We start from the raw sequence: 18,044 nt of genomic DNA on the forward strand, positions 1-18,044 counted from the left end.
CGATTTTAATCATGTCTATACCTTCCAAACAACCTTTAAAACAAAAGTCAACAGGAAAGGGAAAAAAAATCTCCAAAACAATTATCAAAATCACTAATCAACAGAGAACGACAGTTTATCTTTGCACATTGACACATTCATCGAAGGTTTCAAACACTTAGAAAAGGGCAAGATTCAGTTTAAAAAAAATTGATCCCCGACAAACTTAAGTTGTGCAATCCGTGTCAAGTTACCCATAAAGCCTATAATACGGTGATGAGCACTCTCATTAACTAACTTTATCATCCATATTTTAAACTTCGGACTCCTGAGCACGGTATTTCTTTTTTTCATTTGGTTGACGGTTAAAATTTGGTGTGTTATCATTCATCATCGCCCTTTTATGTACTAATTTGAAAAATTTTCACGACTGCCAGACTGCCATATCGCGATACCCGGCTGAAAACATTGCGCGTAAGTAAAGTGACAAACCAGGGTGAGGCGTCTGACCGCTCTAAGCACCTCAAGTTGGTGCGTCGTGCTATTTCATGGCATGATATATCTCGTGGCAAATGCGTTTGTTACCGCTTTGAAGAATTCATACGTCTATATACTTGTTGTTTACTAAGTATGCCTGGTTTCCTGTAGATCGCCAATGTTTACGGACAACATTCGATCAACTTCAAATAGGCTTTATTTGCTCCTGGCTCGTCCGTAAGTTTTGGTTAGCGAAGTATAGCATAGTAAAAAAACAACTAGAGACCGCCCTGAAGAAATTCTTTTTTTCCCACTACTAGCCGCATATCGGCCAAGGTCTTACCAATACCATACTCAGATAATCTCATCGGTTTCTTTATATTATGTAGTGGTCTTGCGAACTTGTGGACTTTAACATGGACCCGCGTTAATAACTCCCAGAAACAGTACCCGAGCCGACACATGACAGAGGACGGAATTGCTTTTTAAAATAAGCAGGGCAATTATATATTGGATAAACTGATACTTGTATCAGAAGACCGCAGCACCGGTAAAGGAGACAGGTACATTACTGTACAACGGAACATTGTCCGTAAACAAAGCAATGCCCGTTGAAAACTCCATGTTAAGCTTCCACATGCATTCCGGTGCCTGTTTAGCTCCATACCCAAGCAGGCTGTTCCACCTTCGTTAATACTAAATGCATTCTTGTCTGCAAGGCTTAACAATGTACGTCTTTTTCTGGAAGTAATATGTACCAATTAGGAAACTGGGACCCTGCTTTTACGCGTGCTCCTTGCCGTTTTCAGTAAGAAAAGCTCGGGTAAGATCGCAATTTCCAAACGAGCTTACGTGTCGCATCGACGGATATGGCGAAGCCTCTTATATAAGTATGCAACATTCAAAAAAGAAACAATTTTTTTTAATATGGAGATGTTATCTTCCCATAGTAAAGCGTATATTTCTAAAGAATTCTAACCCGATAACAAGAAAATTGAGAAACAGATATATTAGGTTCATCATTGCTTGATATCTCTCTCTTTACGGAGTACTGAAATCCTTACAGATTATAACCAACTGACTGTCGCTCATTTAAAAAAAAAACAAACTCTTCCATTTGCTTTACTCTCACTTCAAAGTTGAATTTATTATATTCCTTTATTTTCTATATTATTTTTTGCGCTTTCGTTTCGTTTTCATTGTCTTCTAACAACTGAAATGGAAAACCTACTACCCCCACCTCCTCCCCAATCGAAAGAGTTTTCCACTCCCCCAAGAAATAGACATCGTCACAAGAGATCCTTTGCTATATCTGGAGATTTTGAATTTCTGAAACAGCCGACTTCTGCTCCTGCTTTACCTTCTGCATACGACTCACCCACTTTTGAAGATTTGTCGACAATAGCAAATAGCGCAAAGCTGACGGTACCTAACGATTCGGCATTGATATGTTCTCCGAGCCCAAGGTTTTTTATTAGTGGAGAATCTACATATACATCACCAATTAAAGGAGTGCCGGACGCTATCATTGATTTAGATGATGTATTTACCGATAATCCAAAAATGTTTAAATCGCACCGAAAGACGAAATCTGTTCCAGTAAAATTAGACGATTTCTATTCTTTCCATAAAGGTAGTTCCGTACCAGAATTAACTATAAATGAGGAAATAGATGAAGATGAAACTAATTCTCAACTATTGGGACCCATAAAACCATCTTCAAGCTCTTTGTCTACATGCATGGACAAGGATAAGAAGAGGCCACTGGAAAATGCTAAAAGTTACAATTCATTAAAAATTCAAGCACAAAAGCAGAGATACTATAATTCTACAAGATATTTGCCCTTAAGCAGCGATGAAAGACCCACAGATTCGCAAACTTTAACGAAGCAGAGTTCCATTACTTCCTTATTTTCTTCCAGATCCATTACTCCTGTATCCTGTAATATCAATACTGCAGGCAGAATTAATGCAATCAACGGCAATTACCTCGATGATGTTCTTTATGATCTGGATACCCCTGCATCAACGTTAATCCAGGATGTTGATAATCTACAAATAACTTCTACTGAAAGGATTAGATCGACCCCGCAATCGTCTTCGATGAAAAATTGTTTTCCTAAAGATGGAAAATACATCAATGGTTTCAACTTTCAATCTCAGAATTACGATATAGCATCTCTCACTGAGGATTTCGACCCAATAACATCATTGTCTTCCTCTATTCTTGATTCTGAAAAACAAAGCGTCGATGAAGAAGAAAGCATCCCAGAAGAAATCCTACTCGGAGAACCCCTGCATGTATACAATGAAATTTCTAAATCCGGCGAAGGTGTCATTTTTCCAACAAAACAAGAATCTGTGTCCACTGACAGGAACAGTGAGCTCAGTCCAAGCCAGTATGAAAAAATATCCTTTAAAAGACGCGGAAGATTTAAAATTTTTGCCAAATTGTTTTCCACTAAGAAATAACAACAATAACAATAATAATAATAATAATAATAATACTAATAACAATAATAATAATACTAATAACAATAATAATAATAATAATATCAAGTTATACCCACAATCTGCATGATTATAAAGCAAATAAATACTAATAGATACCCAAATTTAATAATATACATAATAATGTTATGATGTCATAATAAAATTTTTAAGTCGGACTATGATAAATAAATAATATTGAATAGGCGTTATGTACAAACGCAAATATATAGATATAGTAAGGGATATGGTGTGGTTTCTCAGCGTCTCACTTCCTTCTTTCAAGATGAATATTTAATGCTTTTTTTTCTGTTTACGTTCTCATATTTATTTAGAGATCTCTATGTTATCCAATTCGTCCTTTTCCTTCGCCGCAGCCTCTGCCTCTAGTATATAAGGCAATAAGTAAGGAACGTCTTCTTGAGCCTTGATCCACTCGTTTCTTGGTAGCAAATGATGGGTCAACTCGGTTTGATGAGCTCTGATTATTCTGTACGACCTGGCATATGATTCGTCTTCAGGCAACCTTCTTAGGGCAGTTTGCATAATAGGATTTTCCTCTGCGATTAAGTCATCATATCTGAGCCCTAGTTTCTTGTAGCCTGAAAAGTTCACAAATTGGCTGGCTACAGGGACACATAGTTTAGATAGGAGAGGTGACTTTAAAATGTAATCACCAATTTTCACAATGGATGTAAATGATTGTGGCATCTTGCTCTTTCTGGCACTTATAATAACCTTTCTATTTCCTCAGAATAAGTTCACGATCTCAAAACATCGCTTTTTTGTTTTTGCATCTCTTCCCTTTTATTGCTGCTTTAATATAACGGGATATCAGGCCCCCCGCGGGGTCACCCGATAAAAAGCGTATCGCTTCTGATTGGTCAATACCAAATTATAGCGTCGTTACGGATTTATAGATGGATATATATGTATGATAGCTACTCTAGTAGTCGTATTCAGTCGGTTTCTGGCCGGCCGTACTGGGAAATCCACATTCGAATAATGATCTGTCGACCAGGGAAGGCTCTTCAGTGAGTTTGTCTAGTGTCTCTTTGTTCTTGACTAAAACCATGCCGCAGTACCCGGTAGAGTTAATGCTTAACGAGAAGGGCGGTTTACTCTTGGCATGGGATCTTGGAACCACACAGATCCATTTCTTGGTCAACAGAACATTATACGACTTACTCAGACCCGGAGCTTCATCGTTCCAATCTTGGAAAAACGTAAGTGCTCTTTGCACCAAAGAGATATAACACATGGCTAAAAGATCCTCGTCGACCATATCAGATGATTCTGGAATTGGCAAGACAAAATGCGCAAAGGAAACCCTATCGTCTTGTAGCGGCTCTGAGTTAAAAGTGGGCAAAAAATGGTCCTTGCCATTACACAAGGTGTCCTGAAAAGGGATAAACCTCTTGGGCATTTGCATAATTTGTATATGTTTGTGATTTTGGGAGGAACCGCTATGAGGCCCACAGTTATAAAAAGCCAAATGTCTGTTCTCAGAAGTGTCGCTATCTTCATCGCCATCGAGCGAACAGAGTACTTTGTAAGCAGTCATTAAATCAACCGGTGTCAAAGCTGATTGCTGATCTTTAAACTCACTTGTCACCAGGAGAATATGTCCAGAGACTACAGGGAACTTATTTAAAAGTAGCTTATACTCTCCGTCACCATTTACATCGTTTATCACAACTAGTTCTTTATCTGGATTGGCAAAAGGGTCATCGATTCTCTTATCATCACCCTTTCTAGCCTTGGGCTTAAAAGCTAAGGAAGGGGCAAACGTCACCCAGTATTGGATTGCCGTTAGCGGATCCTTTAATTTCTTGGATTCTGCATGAGTTAGTTTCAAGTGCTCATTCTTTTCGGCCGCAACAAACGTGTCGTGAACTTTTTGCTTCAGGTCGTCTCCCTCCATATTTTCCTTCTTACTCCTCTATCCCTAAATACAAAAGTTCACTTGCTCTTGCTCTTGTTTTCCCACATTTTAGTTCGATTCACTCTCTAAGCAGACAAATGCGCATGCACGTGATGCTGGTCTGGTTAATTGGTTATTGCACGAATTAACTTTAACAGCACGCAAGGCTATAGTTTACAACACCCCAATGATGCCCAAAGCGGCTATTCATGATCTACAATTTATCCTCCTTTTGACTCATAATTATGGTTTTCACTTTTTTTTTTTTACTCTGGCTGCTCTTCTTAAATAATCTTTCATGACGTTAAACGACTGGCGCACTTCCCGCAATATCGGCCGAATTTTATTTCATCAACATGACGATGAGTAGAAAAGAACAAAGATTTTCGAGCATATCTATCATTATAACTTAATCATTAGCGGAGGTAAGAAGTTTACAGTTTCAATTGAGTGAATGGGAAGCGTATTGCAATGCCGCGGATTACTCAAGAGATATCGTACAATTGTGATTATGGCGACAACACCTTCAATCTTGCTATCGATATAGGAGGCACTTTGGCAAAAGTAGTCTTCTCGCCAATAGGCAGCAACAGGCTGATGTTTTATACCATCGAAACTGAAAGAATCGACAAGTTCATGGAGCTTCTGCATTCAATTATCAAGGAATATAACAATGGAAGCTACGAAACGACTCATATAATTGCCACTGGTGGTGGTGCCTTCAAGTTTTATGATTTGCTGAATGAAAAGTTTTCTCAGATAAAGGGCATATCGAGGTTCGAAGAAATGGAGGGTTTGATCCATGGTTTAGATTTCTTTATCCATGAGATTTCCGACCAAGTTTTCACTTATAACGACCAAGATGGTGAAATGATAATACCCACTAGTTCCGGTACTATGGACTCAAAAGCTATCTATCCGTACCTTTTAGTTAACATCGGCTCAGGTGTCTCTATATTAAAAGTCACTGAACCAAATAACTTTAGTAGAGTAGGCGGTTCTTCATTAGGAGGAGGAACTCTCTGGGGTCTGCTATCACTAATCACCGGTGCTCAAAGCTATGACGAAATGCTCGACTGGGCTCAAGAAGGTGACAATTCTAGCGTCGATATGCTAGTAGGAGACATATATGGAACAGATTACAGCAAAATTGGCCTCAAGTCCTCCGCGATTGCAAGCTCATTCGGTAAAGTCTTCCAGAATAGAATTACCCCCGACAAATCTTCAGGTAATAACGATAATAAATCATGTTGTTCACACGAGTCTATTGAGAAAAACAACGGGAAAACGTTCAAAAATCCTGATATATGTAAAAGCCTTCTGTTCGCCATTTCAAACAATATTGGTCAAATAGCGTATTTGCAAGCCAAAATTCACAACGTGCAGAATATATACTTTGGTGGATCTTATACCAGAGGACATTTAACTACTATGAACACTTTAAGCTACGCCATTAATTTTTGGTCCCAAGGATCAAAGCAAGCGTTCTTCCTTAAACATGAAGGCTACTTAGGAGCTATGGGTGCTTTCCTGAGCGCGTCTCGTGATTCATCTACCAAGAAGACAGATACGTAAATAGATTTCGTCTTTCTTTTCTTTTGCTGGTAATATTACATACATCTTTATCTAGAAAATTAATTTATTCATTTGTTAGTTCGCTTATAATATCATCCATCGCCTGAAAAATATATATTTGGTCATTATTTCGGTATTTATCGCTAAGTTTACCGGTAACTTCAACATTGGTAACTATATTCCCACCTATCTTTTGTAGAATAGTAATGTCTTTGATCATGGGCCTTTTCAAATCAGATAAAGAAATGACTATTATGAAATTCAAGCCCTTTATCTCAAATTGAACTTTCCCAATTTGAGAAAATATTTCGAAATTTATAATAGTCGTCGATTTTAATCCTTTGAACAGAAAATATTTTTCCCAAAACTTTATCAACGAATTAATAGACTGACACAGCTCTAATTCTTTGGCCGTCGCCTGTTCCGCATCTACTTTGTTCAATCGTTTATCATTTCGTATTATCTGATTTTTCACTTCATGTAATTCCTTGAGCTCTTTTGTTAATTTTCGATTTTGCTTTTTTAAGGAAAGCAGATTTTGCCAATTTACGTAGGTCTCCTCTACAATATCATCAGGTTCACCTGAATTCAATACGAAATCTTTGTCTCCGGATATATTTTCATCTTCTTGGTTTGTGAAGTGTTTCAACTCGTTGAGTGAGTTCCAACAATTTTCAATATCACCCGTGGCTTCCAAATAAAGCTCATTTAGTTTATCTTGTTTTTGAGCAAAATTACGGCTTGTATCCTGAATCTCGGTTTTGATTTGTTCTATCTTGCTTTCGTGAACATCTGAAATTTCGTCTTTTAGATCATCAACGCTTTTATTCAATTTCACAAATTGAGGATCTCTTTCAGAGTTTAACTGTAATGGATCCGTCGAAGACAGGGTGAATCTGAAGAAGTAATCTAACGTCTCCTGTTCTAGGTAGGTTAGCTTTAATAATTCCATCAACTTATTGAATTCTTTGATCTTTACAGATAGAATTTTGGGATTGACATATGCCTCATCTCTTTCTGAACCTGGACTTTCATCGTCTCTGAGAGGATTAACAAACTTGTTCTCTTCACTTATTGCTAGAATGCTTGACGTAATTTCGTGCAGCGTATTTTTGAGTCTTAATTCTTGATTATTTAGAATTTCTTCGCTGTTGAGAGCAACAGTATCTTCAATATCTCTTAGAACATCTTCGTAATCCTTTGTGCTCACACTCTCCATATCGATTTCTTGGTGGTTTCATATCTTTTGATTCAGACTATGCGATTTTCTTTTTTTCAATAATATTTTTTTGGCGTTGTTTATTTTTTTAATTTGAAAACAAAGCATGCGCAAATTAGAAATGTTGTACCTTGAATTTTAACTGGTAACAATAATGTCCATAATTACTTTTCCATGATGGGGTTAACTCAGAAAGTACTGTGAGAGATGGAGCGCGGTACGTAATCGCTGGTTTACTCCTCTCTCGAAATATGTTGTTTGAGCCATTGTTTCCTTAAACTGTTTGACACCATAATTATTGACAAAAATTACTAAACACTACCGATACAGCAAGGAAGGGTTATGTTGATTGTATATAATTTAACATATTTAGGAGTCGCTCTTTTATCGACTTCCACCAAATAGAGCATTTAATCCAAGATCATAATTGAACGTCCCTGGATAGGCGTTTCCCAAGAGAGCTTTAAACTGCTAGAACTGTTTGTAGATGGTAGTAAAAAGTGCAACGTATACCAGTCCATTCTGAGAGCAGCCAAAAAAGTTCAACTTACTTAAGAACACTATCATAGTCTCATCTAATAGAAAAAAAAAATCATTTCTAAAGATCATCCTGATCTAGTATCCTTTTTGAATACATATTTTATCTTAGATTTGAGATCCTATGTTACTGTGAACGCTCTAGAAATTCCTATGAGGTACTTATAGAAAGATTAACTTCCGATATTCGATTCGCTTTTCAGAGCGTTGATAGCTCTTATAGCAGTTGAAAGGGCCGAAACTGGGTTAACACCAGCAACTATTCTACCTTCGGTAATGGAGTAGTCGTATCAAGGGCCATCGGGGTGTAGCACCATACTCTCGCAGCATCTTCAACAGATGCTAAATTCTTAGCCTTCAAGAAATCGTCAACGCCCAAAGAAACTTCACCCACAAATGTGAAGCCAGTTATAGACTTGCCTCAGTCAACGGTTTTCCTGTTACTTTCCCTGTTAAACCATCGAAGAGAGCATGCTCATAACAGATAGTGGCAATTACACTACCATTAGCGTGGCTTTCATATGCAATGTCTTATAAATCTTTGGTCTTCGGGTAATCAAGTAAAGCACCATGGCCAGCGGATGCAAAAATATATTTGGTAGTTGTCGACACTAATTTCCTTGGGTTTCTTAATTCTTGTCAGCGCCTTATTGAATACAGAGCTCTTCGTTTCAAAATCCATCCTATCTTGGCCACCACCAAGAAATTGTTTGGGCAAGAAATGTTCATCCCCACCAAACTTGCCAATCTCAGAGACAAAATCTACTCCAAAACCATGTTTTTTGAAAGTGTCGAAAGGACACAAGACTTCCAATACAAATACACCGGTATTGGCACCATCCTGATAAAAAGGACCGTTGTATGAAGTAAGAGATATTAAAACTCTCTTTGGAGACGTTATAAATTCATCTGAATAGCTCTGCCCTATTGTCCTGTCCAAGTTGAGAATTTTGTACAAGAACAAGCTACTGTCAAACCTATTATATGATAAATACCGATCATTTTGTTCGTATGCTTAGATAAAAAGCTCAGAAAAAAAAGCAGAACTTTAAAACCTGTATCTTAAAATATCCCATGCCCCGCACGAACCCTTTTGAGACCCCTTATACCAAGTTATTTCTGCCAACTCCCACATATAAGGTAGATTTAGCAACTATGTGATAGCAGGCTCCTGCTTTTCTGGCCGATATGGAATATTCTAAAGAAAAGGCTACTATGGGGAATTCGCTCAATGTGCAGTGATCGACTGGTATTACTTGTACACTATAAAACGCCAAGGGATATTTCATGAAAACAGAAAGTCATGTACATATGGTGGACATGTTTTTGCGTGCGGCAAAGCACCTAGAAAAGTCCATAGTGGTGACTATAGATCATAAGAACGTACCCTATTACTAAGCATATTTCTGCCCCGCAATTTCTCTTACCCAAATTGAGGAGAAATGCAATAATATATTCATTTCCTTGAGTACGGTTCTAGCTGTAAACAGCTCGGTGATGCAAATACTAAAGAAGCCAATTAGGCGCGATCTTGAAGATGAGCTTTCGAACTGGTGCTGGCCGAGCAATTATCGAACAGTTTTGACGTCGGTTAAGGGAGTTCTGACTGAATTGCTGCAATATTTAAGGCCTAGACACCAAGAAGCACTTGAGCTTATAACGGCAATGTATTTTTTTTGACTAGACTAATCTCCGTGAATTTTAGCCAGTTATCTTTGAGCGTTTCATTGTTTATTGAACCATTTTTAAGGCAATGAGAAAGATCAAGCCTGGAAGAGAAGGAAAAATGACTTCAAAGGAATTCTCTATCCGTTTTAAAATTTGCAAGATCAGTTAAAAGTTGAATGGGTTTCGTATGGCTCAGAAAACTGCCCTGCCACCCATGAGTTGAAGTGATGGGGGTACTGTTAAATGCTTTTTTTATGAAGGAAGCAGACACGCATATTAGAAAGCGTTGTTGAAAAAGGTGCAACCAGTTTTCGTGCTATAATTCTCCCGTTGTATGAAATTTTTGTCAATAGTTAATTGTCTCAGTTAAATGCTCTTCGCTTATTTCAAATATGTCCACCCATCGTCATTTTGTACCCAGTAGTTCTCAGACTGAATCATTATTCTACATCCCCATGGGCCAAAGAACAGGCTTCCACTCTAATGATTTTAAACATTTTTACATCCGTCCAGAATTGCGTCTTGGATATTATAGCTTATGTGCTTTTTAGTTATCACCAAATAAATGAAACCTACGAAAAAAACAAGAAAACAAGAGATCAACCCAATATGACGTATCTAATGAAAAACGTTTAATGGTATCTTCTCTAAGCACAGTATCACACTGATGTGGCTTTGAACTCTAAAGCAATCCTGTGAGGTACTAAGCGTTTTGGCTCGACCTCCATATCAGAGCATTGAGGATATAAAGCAGTTTCAGCTAGTCAGCCTTTGGTAAGAAAATACTAATTTCCATTATCAAAAGGCAAGTATCCCCCATTAGAAAGAATGTATTTTGTTTCATAGACTTTACGGTAGTATTTCGTGGTACATCCTTACCCTAAATTCATCAGAACGGCCCTGTAAAAAGATATCTGGTTTCTCAGTATTTGTTTGAGCAAAATTATGTCAGGTTTTAACACAACACAAATCATAGTTTTAGATTTTAGCCGCTCTGTGAAGGTAGTAAACTCACAAAATGAAACGGAGTTCGCTTGGTGATAGATTTTTTCCCTCATTCGACAATGGTATATTCTAAGATGATACACATGTACGTACTAAGCGCCTAACACCAGAATTTCCAGCACCGATACCGTATTGATCTTGCTGCCAATTCAGCCTTTCAGTAGCAACTTCATGTTTTAGCAGCTCCCGGTCGACTTCCCTTCTTCCATAATCGTATCTTCAGCTTTAATATATGATTTCCAGTACTTTTTCCATATTTTGTGAAAATGTAGAATGCTATAACAACTAGAAATAAAAGATAAACCATAAAGAATCTTTTGCGTTAGGCGAAGCTCCCGCTGGGAGTAAACCGACGTAAAACTGCGCGAACAACATAAGAACATGAAGATTCCCCAATAAGAACCCCCAACACCAACAGTAGACACGAATGGCAGTTCATCACAACTTCTTCCTTGGGCAACCAAAGCTCAACGAAGTCGAACGTGACAAATACATATAGCAGACCAAAAAAAACAGAGAGGATATAAACCAGAGAGAGGGAGTAGCTAATTACTTATTTCTCTCTCATGAGAAGATTCAGCTACAAAAGCGATCAAGCCGAAAGCAGAAGCGATACCAATTGAAACCAAAGGCCTACTGCTACGGTCAATATACGCAACTATTTCTGGTAGAAACCCTGTTCAACTAATACAGTTGATGTTCCAGAACAAAGATACATAGAAGAATTACCAACAGACAGAACGGAAATCATTATGACAACCTTAGTAGCGCTTGGTAAACGTCTAATACCTTGATTCACTATTGAAATAACAAAAGTGGAAGCGGCAGCATCTACGGATCAAGCGCCGATTAGACGCTTATCATTGTAAGGGGCTAGCAAGCCGATCAATAGAAAGCAAACAACCTAGAACAAAGTAATTCTCCAAAAAAACTTGTTTAGCAGCACCTGGAACTGATTTTCTTGGATTTTCAGATTAAAAACCTGCCACACCGATTACCCCAGTAATTAACGGTTATAAAGGTGGGGAAAGTTTTTACTGGCAAAGTAACTAGCCACTGTATCATGTAGTTGTAATTAATTGCAACACCGAAAACTTCATCAATGAACCTGGTCGCATAGGTGGTAAACCTACCAGAAACAGGGAAAACAACAGCCAATTCACCAACAGCAATGACCATACAATATATCATAGTACTTGTAACTGCCCATTCAATCAGGATTTTGGCAGGACCTGTAGTCCGTAAGGCTTTGCCGCTACCAACAAAAAATACCTGTACCAATAGCACCACCAACTGCTATCATATGTAAAAACCTGCTTTTAGGTGTGTGTTTCAAAGGCGATCGGGCAGTGGCACACTCGTATTTGATATTTGCCTCTATTTCCATTATCATCTTTGTTACTTGAAAATGTAGAACAAAGTTCCTGGGCAATTACGTCCCTCCCAAAGGCTGTAGATTCGATAACTTTCACATCAACGTTTCCATTACTTTTTTCTGGAAAACTGCGACTCATTTTGTTGAATGGAAACGGTTCCTATGAATATCTCACAGCTTTTATGGTCAAGCTGTTAAGAATGGAAGAAGATAGTAGAATAAAGTAGCTGAATAATTATTGAATTATTATATATATATATATTTTTAGTTTAATAAGCTGAATTATAGTATTCCAAAAGAGATACTGTTTCGAACAAGCAGAATAACGTCCATGTGGCTGATTAGGATAAAAGCTTGCATGGCACGTTAAAAATATGGAAGGTCACGACACCATTCTTCGGTATCAGATGGACTTACCAACTTATAGTAGAAGTTGATAAAGTACTAGTTACATAATGTATTAATATCAGTTTTACAAAGCTTGATTACTAAAACGATAACAAGAAAAGCAGCATTTTTGCTGATATGGTGGGCGAAGTAAGGTTGGCAAGTAACCTTTCAAGCAGTTACTATCTTTGCACAGCCTTAATGGACAATTATAATACTGTATGATCATCCCAGAGTTTCCTTGATCAGTTTTTCTTGTACACCATTCTCTTACTTTTTGCATACAAAGCTGGTTGTCGAGATGATACGATTTGATGTCGCTTGCGCTTCAACCTGACATATTGTGCTCTCGCCAGCTAGCAATAACATTCATGGTAGACGATAGGACATTAAATTTCCTTCCGAAGTGCGGAAGTGTGATCTGCGCATAAGCGTTAACGCGCAGATCACACTTCCGCACGTCGGACAATTGATCCACCGCATGGTGAGCTGACTGTTCGCGCTATTATTTACAATTTAGGGATAGAGAAAAAGTCCACACATATATTCAATCTAGCACTGTCAAGTTTACTGATAGCAATTCAATTACCGTGCTGTGCAATCAAAATTCATTATCTAATGTAACAATTTCCTGAAAAGCTACATATATATATATACACTAATATGAGTATGTGGTTGACAAGAGAAGCAAGTTCTTACCTATTGAGCAAAATTTGAATAGAGCATAAAAAAAGTTCAACAAATCACACATTATTATGACAAAATCATCCAGCCCATATGAACAGTATCCTCAAGAAAATCTTCAACATAAATCGAAATACCTGTTAGGGTATGGCGCTAAGTTCACTCCTATGGTTATCACGCGCGCCGAAGGATCATATGTGTACTCTGGAGACAAAAAGATCCTTGACTTTACCTCTGGTCAAATGTCTACTTTGTTAGGGCATGGACACCCTGAAATCTGTGAAACAATTTCTCAACATGCGTATCATTTAGACCACCTGTTCAGTGCTATGTTGTCTCCCCCAGTTTTGGAATTAGCAGAGAAACTCACCAACCTGCTTCCAAAAGGGTTAGATAAAGCTATGTTCTTGAGTACTGGCTCCGAAGCAAACGAGGCAGCCATAAAGTTAGCCAAAGTATACACTGGGAAATTTGAAGTTGTCGGATTATCATTATCGTGGCACGGCATGACAGGAGTATCTGGTGGAACAACCTATCAGGATGGCCGGAAGAACCACGGCCCTACAATGCCTGGAAACTTGATTTTGCCAGCTCCAAATGCATACAGATCTATTTTTCGGAAGCAAGATGGATCCTATGATTGGGAAACAGAGATGGACTATGGGTTCAGTTTGATTGACGCAGCTTCTGTGGGTTCCTTAGCCGCCGTTATTGTAGAACCTGTCATGAGTTCTGGTGGTATGATCGTTCTTCCAGATGGTTACTTGAAAAGTTTATACACCCATTGTAAAAAGAGAGGAATGCTTTTGATTGTGGATGAAGCTCAGACAGCTATCGGCAGATGTGGTTCGATGTTTGGGTTTGAAGCCTCTGGTATTGTTCCAGACATTTTGACGCTAAGCAAAACCTTAGGAAACGGTTTACCGTTATCAGCTGTAGTTACTTCTGACAAAATAGCACAGAAGGCTGCTGATGAGCGTTTTTTGTTCTACACTACCCATGTAAACGATCCACTACCATGTGCAGTTGGTGCAAAGGTCTTGGATATTGTAATTCGAGACAATTTGATCCAAAGCTCTGCAGAAATGGGGGCTCTATTCAGATCAGAATTGAGACAGTTGCAGAACATCTATAAACAAATTGGAGATGTTAGGGGCCGTGGCTTGATGACTGGTGTTGAGATCATCAAGCCGGAAACCAAAGAAGCTGACGGAGAACTAGCTGAAAGACTAGCCGATACGATGATGGAACTTGGACTCTCGGCCAACTTGATATCTGTCCCCGCGTTCGGCGGTGTATTGAGAATTGCGCCTCCTATCACTGTTTCTAAAGAAGAAATCATGCAAGGTGTGGCCATTTTTAGTAAAAGTTTAGAAGAAATTTTAGGCTAAGTACTTTACTCTCCATTTTAAGCTGGAAGTTCTTTTAGTTTTTATATGTGTTTATTTATCAGTGCATCAATTTCGCTCAACAATGACAAATCCGAGTTATCATTTAACAGGAGGTTAGTATCATCTGAAAGGTTAAGTACACAAAGTGATTCAGCAGCTTTATCTTCAAAAAGTTCGGGCGAAAATTCGTAGTTTATAGTGGGCGATTTTAGAAAGTTAATAAAGTAGCCGTAATACCTGTTGCAAATTTTCTCACTATTTATACATTGGAGGGCTAATATGGCAGTAGTAACCATTTGAATGCTACATTTTTCAAAGGTATGATATTTGGATATCCAATTCTTTAGTAAGTAAAATAAATCTGTTATGACGTCTTCAATGAGTTGCCTGCTTTCATTAAAATCGGAAACAAAAGGTTTATTGTAAGAGATCAGTACCATATAATAATGATACCACACAAAAGATATGGTAGGATCAAAATCTTCTTCTGTAGTTAATGTTTCGGTTGTCCATGCCAATTCCTTTGGCAGATTAAGTCTCCACTGTTGTATATCCCTGTTGAAGTCTGAAAGGTCTTTCTTCCTTTCCGATATACTTTTCGATGGAATGATGCTCTCGTTGGCATACAACTCTGCAATTCTTGATAGAACAATTAACCTTTTTACCGGAGTAGCCACGAGTAGCGGTTTATCCGGATCAGAATACATGTATTCCTCGAAGCCCTCTTTGATATCTGGCAATTCATCCGTCTCTGGAACAGTAGAATTTGACAACCTTAGAATGGTTGACTTACCATATAATTCAGCCATAAAGTGATCCACTAAATAGCATCCCCAATAAATTCTTACTCGAACTTCGATATCCATTTGAGTCAAGTCTCCCTCGTATGCGCCACTTAAAGCAGCAGGATCTAGATGTAGGCCGATTTCATGAACAATTCTAAAAGCCAATCCAGAAAAATACCAAGCGGAAGAATTTTCACCTCTTCCCATATCATAGAATGCGAGGCACAACAAACTCTGGATAAGGGCCAATTTTGATGAAGAGGATTTTAGTTTCCCAGATGAATAATATCTAGTCTGGAAAACTTTTTTCAAAACTATCTGTTTTGAAAAGCTATAGTACTTCACTGATTTCCGATATAGCTCATCAGATTTGTTAGTTATTTTGGAACCTAAAGCAACAATTGCATATATCAATTCTTCTGAACAATAATAACTTTTTGAGTGTTTATCCTGAAAGAATGCAGAAAGAAGGGCTTCTCTATAAACGAAGAAGTAATGACTTGGATACAACCACTTAAAAAACAAAGAAAGAGACAAGATAATAAAAGGACTTCTGGCTAAGGTCCTATACTTATCAGAAGATATACCTGAGTCTTCCTCATTGACCCCTGGAGGAAGTTGGTTACTTGTAATTGCTAGCGATTCATTAGGGAATGCACTGCTACCTGGGATGATTGGACCAATGTAAAACTGTGTTGTACCATTTTCTATTGAATCTGCAGTCGATGGAACTGGTGCCTGGGTTTCCTGTGGAATAGAGTGCAATGAGCTATCTAAAGATACTGAATCCAATATGTCCTGCCTAATATCGTTGTTATTCGTTTCCTTCATTCTCACTAGGGAGTTTTCTAAATGAACCGCGTAATTTTCCAAGGCTTTTACGTAGCCTTTATTTCTCTTTATCTTTCTACAGTCGAGATACACTGGAACGCAAGTTACGCCCATTCTAGTGCAACTAGTACAGGGAACATCCAAATCACATTTTCTTCGCCTCTTTCGGCAGCTTTGGCATCTGTAGATAGGAAAGAGGTGACCTTTGTCAGTATATTGTTTACTCAAAGGAAATATAATGTAAAGAAGTAACGTACGCTAATCGTTTTGAATGAGTAAATCCGTTCTGGCTCATATTAGTTGAGCTCCCTTTTCAGTAGATCCGTTCCGACTCATGTTAGTTATCTCCCTTTTCAATGATAGAGAGTTATATTCGACAGAAGTAGATTAGCAGTAGAAAGAAGGATCTATATCTTGAAGGCCTTTCGATGTGGGTGTGGGTGGTTTATTATCTTGGCGCTCGAAGACTTAATAACAGAATGTTACCCTTTTGGGAAAGGCCGGCGATAGGTGGTTTTCATGCCAGGGATGCAGACTGCGTTGAATGCTGTTCAGATTAGGAAAGTCACAGCAGGAAGATAGCTGCAAGATGAGATGGCCATGTATTGGTGTGTTATTTCAGTCCAGGAGTACCCGACTGGGTGTGCGTTGGCAATTCTTAGAAGGTCCGCTCTTGCGTGATGTGTTGTGCTGGCGGAGTTGTTTAAAGACCAGGTAATATAAAATTGTTAAAATATGATACTGAAGTACTAAGAGTCAGTGACATTATGAATTGCATCATCCTTAGGAATATGTGATGGAATCATATTGTATCATAGTAAATATTCTGTGATATTATGACAAAAGGAAGGTATGTGATGACAGGAGACAGTGATGATACGAGACAGCGATGAAAGAGACAAAGATGAAGGCTAATTCTTTAGGTGAATCTAATGATATGGAAACGGTATATCAAGATAGTTAGAAGATGTGAGAACACTGCATCACTCATTCGAATCCAAAAGAGAAAGGAATCTCGGACCTACAGCAACACCACTGCGCCTTAATATTTACGAGGATTCATCGCCACAAGCCAATTGCGCTTCCTTGATATATGGCCATAGTTCAGCATTTGATGAAAAAGGTGGCGCAGATTTCTTTGAAAATAAGAGACTGGAAAAGTTACAGTCAAAGAATCGCTTACAATCAATTCCGTCGAAGAAAAACTCTTTATTACTGTAAACTTTCTGCTCAAACAGATACTCATTCATTTTCTTTGCAATTTGGTCCCATCTATTAGTACCAATTTCTTGCTCATTAATAATAGCTGAAAGATATTTCTTTTTGTCTTCTATTTTCATACGGTGAACTCTTGAAACTTGATAACCTTTTGTCAATATGGAAAAATTAACACCGAGCTTAGCGGCATTAAATAAAACACCATGATTCCAGAAATCAAATGTTTTAGCCAAGAAATGAAGGACTGATAGAAAGTAACGACGATTCATAGTTGTTTTGAAAGTCCAGACAGCCTTAAAGCGGTATAATTGCTTAGGAAGAGGGACGTCTTCCAAGTTGATAACACTCGTTGAATTTTCACAACAGATTTGATTCCATTGTTTATCTACTTTTGCCAAGTAAACTTTCAAAGCCTCTTCGATGTACGGCACTGAATCCTTGAATGACTTGACCCTTGCATTGCGGTCTTTTCTCAAAGAAAATGGTTCTAGAATGGATG

General features: G+C 38.1%; 7 protein-coding genes across 7 annotated transcripts; 3 read left to right on the plus strand and 4 right to left on the minus strand.

Moving 5' to 3' along the window:
* Window positions 1-1,674: 1,674 nt before the first annotated feature.
* On the plus strand, window positions 1,675-2,928 carry HLR1 (Hlr1p; the record flags this gene model as incomplete). The annotated part of the gene is made up of 1 exon (XM_018363914.1): window positions 1,675-2,928. The coding sequence occupies one exon, from the start codon at window positions 1,675-1,677 to the stop codon at window positions 2,926-2,928; it is 1,254 nt and encodes a 417-aa protein (XP_018224043.1).
* A 345-nt stretch (window positions 2,929-3,273) lies between these two features.
* QCR7 (ubiquinol--cytochrome-c reductase subunit 7) lies at window positions 3,274-3,657 on the minus strand (the record flags this gene model as incomplete). The annotated part of the gene is made up of 1 exon (XM_018363915.1): window positions 3,274-3,657. The coding sequence occupies one exon, from the start codon at window positions 3,655-3,657 to the stop codon at window positions 3,274-3,276; it is 384 nt and encodes a 127-aa protein (XP_018224044.1).
* A 235-nt stretch (window positions 3,658-3,892) lies between these two features.
* On the minus strand, window positions 3,893-4,870 carry APA2 (bifunctional AP-4-A phosphorylase/ADP sulfurylase; the record flags this gene model as incomplete). The annotated part of the gene is made up of 1 exon (XM_018363916.1): window positions 3,893-4,870. The coding sequence occupies one exon, from the start codon at window positions 4,868-4,870 to the stop codon at window positions 3,893-3,895; it is 978 nt and encodes a 325-aa protein (XP_018224045.1).
* A 471-nt stretch (window positions 4,871-5,341) lies between these two features.
* Window positions 5,342-6,445, plus strand: CAB1 (pantothenate kinase; the record flags this gene model as incomplete). Its single annotated transcript, XM_018363917.1, has 1 exon — window positions 5,342-6,445. The coding sequence occupies one exon, from the start codon at window positions 5,342-5,344 to the stop codon at window positions 6,443-6,445; it is 1,104 nt and encodes a 367-aa protein (XP_018224046.1).
* Window positions 6,446-6,509: 64 nt separating this feature from the next.
* KRE28 (Kre28p) lies at window positions 6,510-7,664 on the minus strand (the record flags this gene model as incomplete). The annotated part of the gene is made up of 1 exon (XM_018363918.1): window positions 6,510-7,664. One exon carries the CDS (start codon window positions 7,662-7,664, stop codon window positions 6,510-6,512), a length of 1,155 nt encoding a protein of 384 aa, XP_018224047.1.
* Window positions 7,665-13,391: 5,727 nt separating this feature from the next.
* DI49_0692 (aspartate aminotransferase family protein) lies at window positions 13,392-14,711 on the plus strand (the record flags this gene model as incomplete). Its single annotated transcript, XM_018363919.1, has 1 exon — window positions 13,392-14,711. The coding sequence occupies one exon, from the start codon at window positions 13,392-13,394 to the stop codon at window positions 14,709-14,711; it is 1,320 nt and encodes a 439-aa protein (XP_018224048.1).
* A 41-nt stretch (window positions 14,712-14,752) lies between these two features.
* Window positions 14,753-16,441, minus strand: DI49_0693 (CHA4-like protein; the record flags this gene model as incomplete). Its single annotated transcript, XM_018363920.1, has 1 exon — window positions 14,753-16,441. One exon carries the CDS (start codon window positions 16,439-16,441, stop codon window positions 14,753-14,755), a length of 1,689 nt encoding a protein of 562 aa, XP_018224049.1.
* Between the last annotated feature and the right edge of the window lie 1,603 nt (window positions 16,442-18,044).

Source organism: Saccharomyces eubayanus, chromosome II (genome assembly GCF_001298625.1).
Source record: "Saccharomyces eubayanus strain FM1318 chromosome II, whole genome shotgun sequence".
Classification (NCBI taxonomy): Eukaryota; Fungi; Ascomycota; class Saccharomycetes; order Saccharomycetales; family Saccharomycetaceae; genus Saccharomyces; species Saccharomyces eubayanus.